This window comes from Euphorbia lathyris, chromosome 2 (genome assembly GCF_963576675.1).
Source record: "Euphorbia lathyris chromosome 2, ddEupLath1.1, whole genome shotgun sequence".
NCBI classification, from domain to species: Eukaryota; Viridiplantae; Streptophyta; class Magnoliopsida; order Malpighiales; family Euphorbiaceae; genus Euphorbia; species Euphorbia lathyris.
Window position 1 is genome coordinate 140,145,790 of NC_088911.1, and position 14,926 is coordinate 140,160,715.

The following is a 14,926-nucleotide window of genomic DNA, read 5'->3' on the forward strand; positions in this document are numbered from 1 at the left end:
AAAACGAAGAAAATCAAATGCACCGAAACGAAGACGGGAAACAAAGTCAACACCGGGAGAAATCACACGTGTCGCGACCGAGATTCCCTAATTTCGATCGCGACACGCATTTTTTAGGCACTTCGTCTGTTTGTTTCGAAGACCAAAAACTGCTCCCCCAATCTCGGACGAGATTCTGTGATCTCGGTAAGATCAAAAATCCTGGCAGCACTATATTCACATGTTCAATTTCAAAGAAACGCGTCCGTTCGAGTGGATAAAAACATCTCTTCGCAGCGGACACGACCCCTAAACACGACTCTTCAACATCTATAAATAAAGAGTTGATTTCAGAGTTGTGAGAGAGTTAGATTTTTAAGATTAAATATAGAATTTATGCAGAAATTCTGAGTCGGAAACGGTTCAGAGTTAGAAGTTCGATTTTGTAAAAGCAATATGATATACACACATTGTTTATTAATTAATTATAAACACGGTAGCAATTAGATTTAGATTAAGATTTGTTCAAGACTAGTTTACATTTTAGTAGTAGAAATACCATCTCTATTCCGAAGATTCAGCGAGAAGATTAAGTAGCGGATTCGACCTCGGAGCCTGACAAACTCTAACGAGGTTTGAGGAAAGGATCGACGACCTGGAACTCCAATGTCGTTTTGAATGCTTCCATGCTTTTTATTCTCTATAAACTTGTATCAATTCACACTTCATCTAATAAAGTTCATACAATTCAATATATTTTTTATGTAGGACTTTGGTAAATGATCTGAAGTGAGTTCTTGTGTTTTCATTAAAACGTAGTTAAATTCAATATCTTTACAAGGAAACTTTGTTGAACACTTAGACAAATTCATTCTTATGGATGATATGATCGTTAAGTCGGCTTACAGACTGATTTAAGTGATCCACCCTAGTCCACTAGAGACTAGGAGAGTCGGGCATCCGGCCTTCGGGAAGGGAGGCGGATGTCTCCGTTCGGGTGGAATCCCCACGGACACTTTAGGTGGACCCATAGTACGGGTTGTATACATATCGAGGTTTAACTACGATAAACCCCTTCCGGGACGGATTACAGATATATGAATTGACGGGATGCCTTCGATTAAAAGGGGATAGACCCCTTCGGATGGTGTTGGATGGCCGAGCCTCGGGAAAACCTCGGCGCCACACGGGGCCTTGGCCAGGTCTTCGGTCTGGCCCCGTGATAAGTGTTATTCTTTTTTCAATAAAAAAATTTATAGGTCAAATTTTCTCAAACCAAAAACCGCAGGCACTCCTCTCCTCCTCCATTTCTTCTCTTCAATTTTCTTCCCATTTTTTTTGGTCAAAGTGCTTCAAATCTTCATCTTTTGTGGATCTATTTGAGAAGGAAGAAGGAATTTCCTTCTTCCTCCTTCCACTGGGTTAAGTTTACTGTATTTTTTTATATTTTCTTTTTAGTCACTACTTATATATTTTATCGGATCTCTTTATCCGTTTGAATTGTATCTTATTATTCTGCTATTTATACTTTTTTCGGATTTAGCAAGAGCGGAAATGATTTATTTTATCCGTGGATCAATATATCTACGCGGTTGCAACAAAAAAGGACACAGATCTGAATATTCGGAAGAGCCTAAATGATGAAGTTTCGATTGTGGCTACTTTTCTGCGCATTTGGATTTCCATGAAGTATATGTTTTATGGGGTTTTTTTTGCGTGTTTTATACCTTTTATGGATTTTGTAAAGTTGTTTATCTTACTCGTTTGCTGTTCTTGTTCTTTTCCCATCTAATGAAGATATACGCATTTTCAACCAAAAAATAAAAATAAAAAAATTTATAGGACTTATATATATATATATATATATATATAAATTACAGGCACCCATTTAGGAATTAATGAAACTATTTTTTTTAGTAATTTGCTATTTACCGCCCTCAAATTACTTATCACCGCCCCTTCTTGGACACTTTTGATCTTTTCATTTTTTAAACTCAATAACTGAAATTCTCTCAAATTTTTTCGAAACTCAAAAACCCGAACAACATTCATGGAACTTAAACACGGTAAAAGAAAAAGACTAATGATTTCTCGGATAATATTTTTATTTGAAAATTGAATCGAAAACACGAGTTCCATCTCCGGATTCGGAGACAAAATTCATCCAAAATGTGCTAAACGGGTGATTTACACCATTCCGCCTAGGCAGAAACGAATGAACTATCCGTTTCTGCCTAGGCGGAGACGGGTAGGCAGAAACGGATAGTTCATTCGTTTCTGCCTAGGCGGAATGGTGTAAATCACCCGTTTAGCACATTTTGGATGAATTTTTTTTATATATATTGATTGTATCAGTTAGTTTTGGAGACGAAATTCAATTAGTGTAAATAGGAACGGTAGTTGTTCGATTTCTTCGACGTTCTCGGGTTCATTTTTCATAAATCCAATTTTTTATTCGGAAGAGAGAGAATATTAAGTTTTTGAATGGAAAAATGAAAAGTACAAAAATATCCAAAAGGAGGCGGTGATAAGTAATTTACGGGCGGTGAATAACAAAACATTTTTTTAATTAACCCAATTCAAAATTGATTGGGGGTTGGGCCGGTTTTAGCTTATAAGAACCGAAAACCTCGAATAGAACGAGGCAGTCCAGTCGGTTATCGGTTAACAGAAAGCGAGGGAACGCATTCCTATTTTCATTTTTTCAAACAGATGGTGGAAACTTCTCAACTATTCCCTCTTCTCCTGAAGCCAAAGCAAGCGGTGGTTCTTTTTCTAACTTTCTTTAAAAAGCCATTATTTGATTTGATGATTTGAAGTTTGAAGTGTTATTCGGTTAATTACATTGAAGAGCAGCATCAATGGCTATGGAAACAGATGCAGCAGCTTCTCCACAATTGGCTCTTTCCGATACCGATATCAATTGGGACAGGTTCGTCTTCTGCCTCTTAGCTTAGCTCTTTCTACTGTTGACATTATCTTCTTGTTTATTTGTTTGTTTTGAGTTCTTAATTATAATTGATAATAATCTCAATTGCTTTGGTGTTGTTTGGATCCGAAAGCCTTTGTGTTTGGGGAAGAAACTCTTAGTCTTGTGAAGATTACACAGGAAATTCAGTTTATAATCTACCTTCAGTTAGTGGCTTAATAGGTTCTTCCGATTATATATTTTGCACTCATTTCATATCATTTGAATATAGATATCAGCTATACACTTCAATTTAGTGGCGTTTCTGCTTTTGGTGTTCGTGATTTGGTTTGAAGCTTTTTTTTTTAAGGTTAGGTTTTAGAAATAATATAACCTTTAAGTACCATTTCATACTTGCATCGTAACAATTTTCACCTTCTGTGTGTGTCTTGCCATGGAACCATTTTAACTAAAAGTTCAACATTAGAGATCTTATATTACCCTCTAACACACACCAGATGCAAATGCCCTTTGGGCTTGCGGCGTGCACAATAAAGGCCCATCTCGCCATGTGTTTTTAATTCCACAAATTAATAAGTTTGTCTGGACTTGAACCTTCGACCATTTGATCCAAGCGGCTCCATACCATGTCATGGAACCACCTTAACTAAAAGCTCTAGCTGATAGTTAAGATCTTATATTATCCTCTGACATGTCTCTTCTACTTTGCACTCGAGAGGAAATTCCTTCTTTAAATATTGCAATATGGTTAAGAGTTAATCATATACTGTGTATAACTTTTATTTCTACAAAAAGTGTCAATCACAGGAGCATTATAGTTTATCATACTTATCATCGGTTCTTCTGATACCACTTGTTTAGATTTAGGGTACCATGTTAAATATCTTATATTGTTTATATTGCGTAATTAGAGCTCCAATCAATCCTCTATTTTGAGGTATTTTGAAGTAGCTTTTAGGGCGAGTTAGTCCGCTCTTGTTTATGTGGTGTCAGGGCTTTATATATAATGTTGGATCACTTGTAGATATTGTTTCATGGTCCAAATGTTTAAGCGTAGGCGTGAGAGGGTGTTAAATATCTCACATTGGCTTAATACATCAGGAGCCTCTGAACTTGACTCAAAAGGTCGATTGCCTGGTTAAATATCTCACATTGGCTTAATACATCAGGAGCCCCTGAAATTTACTTAGAAATTTGATTGTCTGTCAGAACTTACATAGTGTCTCATGCATCTGAACTTGTGTAAAGTGCTCTACTGACCATCTTAATTTGTTTAAAGTGACCTATTAGCTCCCGAACTTGCTTAAATGATGTACATTTGAATTTGTCCAAATCCAATCTTGTTCTGTCACGTGGACTTAGTGAGTCAATGATGCCACTTTAGGCAAGTTTAAAGGGCTAGCAAGACACTTCGTAAGTTCAGGGGTCAATCAGCTTTTTGGACCAAGTTTAGGGGGCTACTAATGTATTTGGTCATCTCACATTTCTTATCTATATAACTCTTTGTATATGTGAGGCAGTAAGATCCTTTTGGGCTTAATACATCTTTGTATTAGGTCATCTCACATTTCTTAATACATCTTTGAGCTCATGTACTTGTCTAAAAATGTCAACTGACCCTTGTACTTTGAAAAAGTTCTATTAACCCTCTAGACCTACTTAAAGTGACCAATTGACTCTTTGAAAGGTACTGTTACTGAACTTTTAAGTGATCTATTGGCCTCCTAAACTTGCTCAAAGTATATATATTTCAATTTTTTCAAAATTTCTCTTTACTCCACCACGTGAATTTTAGAGGGTTAGTAGGCCATTTTTCAAAGTATAAGGGGCAATTGATGTATTAAGCCTACCTTTTTGAGGGTGCAGACGTCTTGTAGAAGTGTACAATTTATGGACTTGACACCACACCCAGTCCAGAACCTTAAAATTGTGGGTTACTGGGTTTTTTTTCAATTATATATCCTTCACTCATTTGAGTCATTTCATATTTTTTCGAATGTTGCAACTCACACTTGTATCCAAACAACGCTCAGATTGGACAAGACAAGGTTTCATGTAATTGGAGCTTTACTCTTTACTGCACAGCAAGGATTGCTTCATCCAACAGCAGTTGTGAAGACAAGAATGCAAGTAGCTGATTCAGGAATATCTCATATGCGTGGAAGATCTGTGTTCTGGTATATACTAAAAAATGACAGTGTTCGTGGTTTATTTAGAGGTTTTGGGACCTCTGCAATTGGTTCAATGCCTGGAAGAGTAATTACTTTGACATCACTAGAAATATCAAAAGATATGATGTTGAAATATAGTCAAGGGATTGATATACCTGAAGCAACTCGTCTTGGATTTGCAAATGGAGTGGCTGGCATGATATCAAATCTGGTTTCTTGTGTCTACTTTGTGCCATTGGATGTGGTATGTATGTATCTATATGCTTCTTTGGCAAAAAGCATCAAGATGGCCTTCACCTTCCATTTTTTTAGTTTATTAAGCCTTTGATCTTTTATGTTTGGTCACATTAAGCCTCTGGTAACTGAAAAAATCAGCTTTAAATATAAAACTCAGTTAACGTGTTATTCGTTTCAACTACGTTCGATGTACTAACTAATTTAACAAGCAAAGGATTAATGTGACCAAAAATAAATGATCAGAGACTTGATGAACTACAAAATGCAAGATCAGAGAACTCATGATACTTTTTACCTTGTTATTTCTTATACTTTGAGGTTATTTTCATTTTTGGAAAAAGTTCAAACAAAGAGTATCGCGTTTTTTTTAAATACCAGTGGTTTTCAATATTACTTAAAAAAGAACTTTTAGTAACACTACATGAAGTTTTTAGTATTACTGTTCAAGTTGGTGATGTACTAGAAGGAATTTTTGTCCAACCAATCTTCTCTCGTATCATTCTTATAAGAAAAGAAAAAAGAAATAGCGTAGGAGAATACAAATTTCAAAATAATAAATGTCAACTAACCGAATGAACTAAAAGCTTAAAGTGATAGTTAAGGTTTAAGAATAGTTTTTTCTAGGCCTAATGCATACCCAGCCCCCTAAAGTTGTCCGTTTTGTTCATTTAACCCCCTCACCTTACGGGACAACCCTTTAACCCACTAAACTCCATAAAAATGATATTTCTCACCCCCCTTAACTTGTCCATTTATCCCCCCAACTCATAGAATGTTCTATTTACCCCCTTGACTCCATAAAAGTGGTATTTTTCACCCCTTACAATCCGTTATCGAAGCCTAAATTGATAACTTTTGTTAAATGTTAAACCTATATTTATGTTTTCCATAAAAGTGGAACCTAAATTGATACTTCCCCAAAAATCATAGGCCCGTTTCGGTACATTATCCCTACATATAATGTATTTAACTTGTTTATATTAATGTTCTTGTTATTTGTATTTTTTATTCGTTCTTTCTCCATTCAACTTTTTTTACTACTATAAAGGGATAAGAAATACCATTTTTATGAAATTAAGAGGGTAAATAGGATCATAAGTGGTGAGAAATACCACTTGTATGGAGTTAAGGGGGTAAATAGGATATTCGATGAGTTGAGAAGGGGTAAAATGACAAATTTGGACAAGTTAAGGGGGTGAGAAATACCATTTTTATGGAGTTTAGGGGGTTAAAGGGTTGTCCCGTAAGGTGAGGGGGTTAAATGAACAAAACAGACAACTTTAGGGGGCTGGGTATGCATTAGGCCTTTTTTCTATTATTTCTGCACACACTCTCACACGAATATCAATATCTCTTGGGCTTGAAGATTGTACAACACAAACCCATCTTAGTCTAAGAGGCTTTGATCACGTGAATGCCTCTTGATCTTCAAACATGTATAAACACATGCTCATGTTATTATGTGTTGAAATTTAATCAACAAATGGAGTTGTCAAGATTGAACTCTCAACCACTTGGCTTAAGAGGCTTTAATACCATACTAAGAAACCAATTGAACTAAAAGCTAGTTAAGGTCCAAGAATAGATTTTCTTATTATCGTTGACAATAATTAAGATAGAACCCAATGTCCACACTCAATTTTTAGAATTTTCTAATAAAAATGACGAATAGAGTGGTGTAAAAAATAGCGAACTAGAATGCATGAGGAAAATGATTTGAAAAAAATGCCTCCCAAATTTAACATTATCACCACAATTATTTTTTTTCCTAATATTGAAAACCGCAAATATAATTTGTCACAAAAAATTTAAGAAATCCTGAAAGTATCAAAGCGTGAACTACAGTTGTTTTTTTTATAACTTTTCCCTCATTTTATTTAGGCAATATGATTGCTTGCGTTTTTAGGTGTGTGTGTCTCAATTCTGAAAATGTTATGCACAATTTTCAGGTATGCCAAAGGCTAATGGTGCAAGCGCTTCCTAGACCTAGTTCCTGCAATGGGCCATTTGATGTAATCCAGAAAGTGATGAAGACTGAAGGGTTTCGTGGTTTATATAGAGGTTTTGGATTAACAGCTCTAACTCAATCCCCAGCTTCTGCTCTTTGGTGGGGTGTCTATGGTGCTGCACAACACATCATTTGGAGGTATATATCTACTTAATTATGCTATTACTGTAGTAGTCTGATCCTATGTTGCAATGAAATGGAAACCGAAATTGAAACAGAAATGGAAATGAAAAATACGGGAAAAGTTATTTAGCTAGTAAACGGTAAAGGAAATGGAAACGGATACGTTAACACGGAAACGCTATGTGAAGAAGAGTTTACGTGCAACATAGTTCTTATCTATATCGTGGGACTCACAATTTCAAAAACGAGTCTAGATGTATTGAAAACACACGTTACTAGAATAGTTCAATCATTCGCTCTTTATTTTAAATATGGAATTCAATTGATTTCTACCCTCATTGCACAACCTTCACCTCGGTGTCACCTCGTCATAATCCCTTTCATAATTGAATTGTTAAAGGCCACCAACTTCCTTTTGGTTCGACCCCGATTCAGTACGTATACATTGTATATGGAGAGAGAGAGAGGGATCTGATACAAATTATAATACTTTTGTTCAATACTATGTAAATATTATCCGTTTTGATCCAAGTCTCATTCTTTAGGCCAGACGTCTAGATATATGGACAACACATTTTATTAGTATAGCTCAATCACTCTCTCCGCATTCAAATATGGGATTCAGTTCATTCTATTTCTACTCCATCGCCATCTTTTAAGGTCACTCCTTGTACAGATCTTCCACTCCGACTTCACCTCTCAGGATCGGGTTGTTGCAATTACCTCGATGATTAGGAGAGAAGCTTAGGTTCTGCTTGGAAGGGGTTTAGGGAAGTTTAAATAATGTAACCGGAGGGGAGGGGAGGTGAAAATACTTCACTTCTAAATCCCACCAATTTAGTGAGACTTAAAGTTTTTTTTAGGTTTTTTAACTCCCAATTAATCTTTGAAATCCCTCTCCTTCTAATAACCGTCTTTCTTGTAGATCATTAACCTTGGCTTAATATATCTATCTCCTCCAGCCCCCTCAACAACAACAACAACAACAAAGCCTTAGTTCCGAGATGATTCGGGGTCGGCTAACATGAACCATCATATAAAACCGTGAAATCAAGTCGTGTCAGCGACACAAATTCGATCCCTCCACTCCGTCCTATCCACTACCATACAACAACAACAACAAAGCCTTAGTCCCGAAATGATTCGGGGTCGGCTAACATGAACCATCATATAAAACCGTGAAAATCAAGTCGTGTCAGCGACACAGATTCGCTCCCTCCACTCCGTCCTATCCACTACCATATTTTCCTCAATTCCCAATAAACTCATATCACTCTCGATCACCCTCCTCCAAGTTTGCTTAGGTCTTCCCCTACCCCTCACCACTACATCCCTTTGCCACTCTTCGGTTCTCCTAACCGGCGCATCAAGCGCTCTACGTCTCACATGGCCAAACCACCTTAGTCGGTTTTCTCTCATTTTATTCTCAATAGATGTGACCCCTACTTTTGTCCTAATTATTTCATTACGCACCCGGTCCTTTCTCGTGTGACCACACATCCATCTCAACATACGCATCTCCGCCACCGACATCTTATGGATGTGGCAGTGTTTCACTGCCCAACACTCCGTACCATATAACAATGCTGGTCTAATTGCCGTCCGGTAGAATTTTCCCTTCAATCTATTAGGCATGCCGGGATCACAAAGGAAACCCGTAGCACTCTTCCACTTCGACCAACCAGCTTTAATCCTATGAGCAACATCTCCATCTACTTCTCCATCCGTTTGGATAATAGATCCTAAATACCGGAAGCAATCCGAGGCCTGAACAACTCTCCCATCTAGGGTGATTGTCCCTGCCTCCCTACTCCTACGGCCGCTAAACTTACACTCCAAATATTCTGTCTTACTTCGACTCAACTTAAAGCCTCTAGATTCTAGAGTTTGCCTCCATAGTTCCAACTTCATCTCCACTCCTTCTTTCGTCTCATCAACCAACACAATATCATCTGCAAACAGCATGCACCATGGTATACCATCTTGAAGTGAACTTGTTAGTTCATCCATAACGATGGCAAAAAGAAATGGGCTTAGTGCGGAACCTTGATGCACTCCAATCGTAATAGGAAACTCTTCAGTCTTCCCAACACTAGTACGTACACTCGTGCATACTCCCTCATACATGTCCTTTATGATGTCAATATATTTCCGCGAAATGCCTTTCCTTGTCAAGGCCCACCAAAGTACTTCCCTTGGTACCTTATCATATGCTTTCTCCAAGTCAATGAAAACCATATGCAAGTCTTTCTTCTTATTTCGATAGTGCTCCATTAATTGTCTCATTAGATGGATGGCTTCCATAGTTGATCTTCCCGGCATAAAGCCAAACTGGTTTTCCGAGATCTTCACCGTCCTCCTTAGCCTTTGTTCAATCACTCGCTCTCAAAGTTTCATAGTATGACTCATTAATTTGATTCCCCGATAGTTGGCACAATCTTGGACATCGCCTTTGTTCTTATACAAAGGGATTAAGGTACTTTTCCTCCATTCTGATGGCATCTTATTGTTTCTCCAAATTTTGTTGAAGAACGTCGTCAACCATTCGATTCCTCTTTCTCCCAAACATCTCCAAATCTCAATAAGGATGCCATCAGGTCCTACTGCTTTCTTCAACTTCATCTTACTTAATGTCATTTTGACTTCACCCTTTTGAATTCTCCGCAGGCATTCATGATTTATCATATCGTGATGGATACTTATATCTCCAACATCTTGTTGGCGATCTCCATTAAATAAGTCATCAAAATAGGACCTCCATCCTTCCTTGATATCCTTATCTCCAACTAGGACTTTCTGGTCCACATCCTTCACACATTTAACTTTTCCGAGATCTCGCGTCTTCCTATCTCTCATCCGAGCAATTCTATATATATCTCTTTCCCCTTCTTTCGTATCCAATCTTGTATACAGATCCCGATTCACCTTTGCTCTAGCATCTCGTATGACCTTCTTTACTTCCCTTTTAGCCTCTTTGTATTTTTCGTAGTTCTCGTCACTCCTACATTTCCCCAATAGTTTATAGGATTCTCTCTTACTCTTTACTGCTTGTCGTACTTCTTCTGTCCACCAAGATGTGTCCTTACCCGGTGGCATGCTACCTTTAGATTCCCCTAGAACTTCCTTCGCTACTTCCCTTATACTATGCTCCATCTTATTCCATATCGAATCTATATCTGAATCCATATTGCAAGTCCAAATATCTTTTTTGGTCATCTCATCCACAAATTTTTGTTGATTCTCCCTTTGCAATTTCCACCACTTGATCTTAGTCTCTACTTGAGGTGTTTGTTTTCTTATACATTTCCTACTTCGAAAATCTAGCACCACTACTCTATGTTGGGTTGTCGTACTCTCACCAGGGATCACCTTACAATCAATATAACTCTTTCTCCAAGCACTCCTTACTAAGAAGAAGTCAATTTGGCTCGCATTACCGCCACTCCTATCCACTACCATATTTTCCTCAATTCCCAGTAAACTCATATCACTCTCGATCACCCTCCTCCAAGTTTGCCTTTGCCTCCTCCAGCCCCCTCAAGTTGTCCAAAAATTGCAACAGATTCCTGAACTTCAAAATGTTACAACTTACAAATAACTCTATCAACCGGTTTATTTGGAACAAATAACCCCTCAAATAGGTTAATATTTGTGATTTTGGGTTTTTTTTTTTTTTTTTTTTTTTTTGCATTTTTGTCAATGTATCAGCAAATTAGTTGGATGTAGCAATAGATATTTTTGGAGACCCTGAATCATTTCGCGACTAAGGCTTTGTTGTTGTTGTTGTAGCAACAGATATTTTCAACGTCTTTTATTTCTTCTGCTATAATATTATGTTGAATGTTTTTTGGGGTTAGGGCTTATAATAAGCAACTTGATGGATTATTTGTTCTAAATAAACAACTTGAGGGGTTAATTGTAATGTTTTGAAGTTTAGGGGGGGTTTATTCAAGTTTTTGGACAACTTGAGGGAATGGGGAATGGGGATATATTAGGCCTTTAACCTTCCAAAACTTCCATCCAAACAGATATTTAATCAATGTTACACTGATGTTTTGCACTATAGGAGCTTGGGTTACAGAGAGGAAATGGAGGAGAAACCATCTCACATGGAAATGGTGACAGTTCAGGCAACAGCAGGGATGGTGGCTGGTGCTTGTTCCTCAGTTATAACTACACCAGTGGACACTGTCAAGACTCGACTGCAGGTATATGTTGTTCATGATACAATTTATGTCTAGAGCTAATATATGCACATCCTTTCCAAGTTAGCCCTAAAAGCCGATTGTGTTTTAAACTTTGAAACTCGATTACAGTGATCTATCGGCCTCCTGAATTATTTAAAATTACTTATTTGCACGCCTCCGTTACCTTGTGGGAGGCCTACGCTCTGTAGAAATTATCTACCTGAGACTGTCCTTAGTCGTCCTGACACAAGGTGAGAATTCTAGCTCTGACAGAGTGGTATCTCACTCATGTCTCAGGTCCTCCGGAAAGGGGTTGCCTTTGCCTCCTACCGCGAAGGCCCAAAGTCAAAAGCATGAGTCTAGCTTATTGATACTTTCCAGAAAACTTATATTTGATTTTTTTGTTTACCCACAAAAACTTGTACTCAGAAAGAACGAAATGTATATTATCTTATGTTTTCTAGTACGAGTTTTTCTAGTCTAGGCATATCTTGTCTTTACCACGAATTCTTTTCCTTTCCTTGGTTAACAATATTTAAAGTTAGTTATTGATCTTTGAATTCACTTCAACGTGATTGAACTTGTACAAATATTGGGTAAATTGCATTTATGGTATCTGAACTTTATCCTAATTCACATTTTAGTACTTAGATTTTATTTTATTTCAAAAATGTAGCTGAAGTAACGATGACCTGACAATTTAGTATATTTTAGTATATTTTGTCACAAAAATATGCGTTTATTCCTACTTTGTTTATCGAAGGTAATGGATAATTATGGTGGTGGAAGACCTTCAGTGATGAAGACAGCAAGAAGACTAATAAAGGAAGATGGATGGTGGGGTTTCTATAGAGGGATTGGACCTCGCTTCTTAAACATGTCACTCTATGGGACTACAATGATTGTTACTTATGAATTGATAAGTATGTTTCTCTCTCAACTTGTTCCTTTTTCAATCCCAAAAGCTAAAGCCAAATGTTCCATAGTTTAAAGTGGAATTAAGGATCAATTTGGCTACTGAAGTTGATAGACTGGTTCAGTTTAGTTCAAATCGAAATTTAGGTATCAACTCAGTCTTGAAGTTAGTAATATTTGACAAATTAGCTGAAAACCCAATTTTAATACCTGATATAGTGATAAATAAATGGACTTGAATGCTCAAGCATCGGTTTAAGCCCGGATTCAACAATTGGGTCTAAGCTCCTCAAGTCCATGAATGTTTACTTATTCGGATACTTAATGGTGAAGAAAGTCTCTTTAGGAGCTGTCTGAATGGGCACGTGGACCAATAGCCGTCCTGGATTCCAAAAGCATACTCCTCAACTCTCATTTAGCATAAAGCGGAAAGATAGGATCCGAAGCCAAATGAGAAGTTGTCATGTGTCAAGGTACACACTTTATGTAAGTAGATTGCCTATAAATAGATTGAGAATCAGAGCTAGAGGGACGTAATTCTTAACATTCTCTCTCTTATTCAACTGCTTTCTCAAGTACCATCAGAGAGGGTTTGCCGAAACTCTGGCCCCTTTTGTGACTGTTGCTGCTATCTCAGGTTATCAGAGACGATTAGAGAGCAGCAGACATCAATACCTAAAATTTGTCAAATTTGGCCTAATTTGTCAAATATTGCCAACTTCAAGACTAAATTGATAACTAATCTTCGATTTGGGCTAAATTGAACTTGTCTGTCACTTTTAGGGGCCAAATTGACCCTTAACTCGTTTATAGAGTGTATAACATAAGCTATTTTGTTTCGAATATTAATATGAATTGAGTCTTTAACTATTAGGTTAAGCTTTTAATTCAATTGGTTCCATGACATGGTATTAAAATCTCTTGGATCAAGTAATTAAGAATTTGATTTTTGTTAACTTTATTTGTTGATTTAATTTCAACACATGGTAAGATGAACTTGTGTTTTACACACTTCGATTTCTGTCAATCGTATTGGTTCCATGACACTGCTGAATTTGAATCGTGGATCACTCAGTGTAAGAGGTATCAAAGAAAACCTAACAATCTAATAGATAGTTTAAAGAAGGATTGTCTTACATATATATAAGTGGAAGGAATAAAGTACCAAAATAGCGTCAATTTTTTTGAGATAATGTTAATTTAACCCATGACATACAAAATAATATCATTTTAGTCTTAACGTTTCTGAAATAGTGCAATTATAATCCTGGATAACGGAACTTGGAGCTAAATTGGTATCATTTTACAAAGTTTAAGACAAAAATGATGCTATTTTATACCTAGAGGTTAAATTGACACTTTTCTCAAAACCTCTAAGGCTATTTTGATACCTTTTCCTAAAACCTCAAGCCAAAAGATATTTATTATTATCACTCTATACGCAACTATTTTTTTTACGTGTATGATATGATACAGACCCATCCTATTGTGCGTTTAAATTTCATTTAACATTTTTATCAAAAAAAAAAAAAAAATTCATTTAACACATCTTGTTATCCACTGTCGTTTCATCAGAGAGATTGTCGTTAAAGCAAGAATGACAACTTCAATATCTTCTCCTAAGATTCCAGCCTCCCAAGAATTTTTTGGAACAGCCTCAAGCCTGGCCTCAGCATAATTTGAAATTTAGTTGATTTTTATTGGTGGGAGTATAGTACATCATAATGACTGAAGTTTAGTCATTATCACGATTAAACTTTAAAATAGAACATTAAAATCTCTAAAGTTTTACTCCCAATAAAGTCACAATGACTATTTTAATGTTCATGTGATGTCGGATGATGGTGTGGACGGTTGCCAAAAGAACTCGATGCCAGTTGTATGCAACGTAAGATAATTTGGCTGCGTGTTAAATAGATGGTTAATATTTTTTTTGACCCCTTGCCACATGACAAACATGTATTTGACATGTGGCCAAATTATCTTATGTGGCATACAGTTGACATTGAACAGTAGTCATTGGGAGCAAAATTTTAATGATTTTATTTTAAAATTTAATCATCATATTATATTGGTTGTTTTTTTACCTCAAGTTCTGTAACTTGTAACTGTGAGCAAGGCGGAGCCAGTTGGGGGACCAAATTCCGCCATCAGCTTCATCCTTAAGGAGCAATGGTTTTACATTATATTTGCTTTATGTAAATACATGTGTTTCATATTACATGTCTTTTTGGAGATTCTTTTCTGTTTCATATTACATGTCATTTGATATGATCAGTACACGTTAAGTCATCTTTTTTTCTACTATAAAACGTGAGTTTATGAAAATTAATTGGAATAATGTACTTATTATAGAATAAATCAATATTAAAATCGA

At 36.6% G+C, this 14,926-nt stretch overlaps 1 protein-coding gene across 3 annotated transcripts; it reads left to right on the top strand.

Annotated features, from left to right (window-relative positions):
- Window positions 1–2,637: 2,637 nt before the first annotated feature.
- Window positions 2,638–14,732, top strand: LOC136220126 (uncharacterized). Of its 3 annotated transcripts, none has more exons than XM_066007833.1 (6): window positions 2,638–2,911; window positions 4,942–5,323; window positions 7,266–7,462; window positions 11,514–11,655; window positions 12,398–12,557; window positions 14,125–14,732. In XM_066007833.1, exons 1-6 carry the CDS (start codon window positions 2,841–2,843, stop codon window positions 14,148–14,150), a joined length of 978 nt encoding a protein of 325 aa, XP_065863905.1. In that variant the 5' UTR covers window positions 2,638–2,840; the 3' UTR covers window positions 14,151–14,732. The 3 variants fall into 3 exon arrangements, with proteins under 3 accessions (XP_065863905.1, XP_065863904.1, XP_065863903.1); XM_066007832.1 differs by lacking the exon at window positions 14,125–14,732 and having other exon boundaries at window positions 2,638–2,742; window positions 2,836–2,911; window positions 12,398–14,116; XM_066007831.1 differs by lacking the exon at window positions 14,125–14,732 and having other exon boundaries at window positions 12,398–14,116.
- Window positions 14,733–14,926: the final 194 nt, after the last annotated feature.

What these genes read in the sequence shown, in the direction of transcription:
- LOC136220126 (XM_066007831.1), top strand. Translation starts at nt 2,841, where the DNA reads ATGGCTATGGAAACAGATGCAGCAGCTTCTCCACAATTGGCTCTTTCC. An exon ending in GCACAACACATCATTTGGAG is followed by an intron (nt 7,463 to 11,513) that starts GTATATATCTAC and finishes TTTGCACTATAG; the next exon opens with GAGCTTGGGTTACAGAGAGG. An exon ending in CTGTCAAGACTCGACTGCAG is followed by an intron (nt 11,656 to 12,397) that starts GTATATGTTGTT and finishes TGTTTATCGAAG; the next exon opens with GTAATGGATAATTATGGTGG.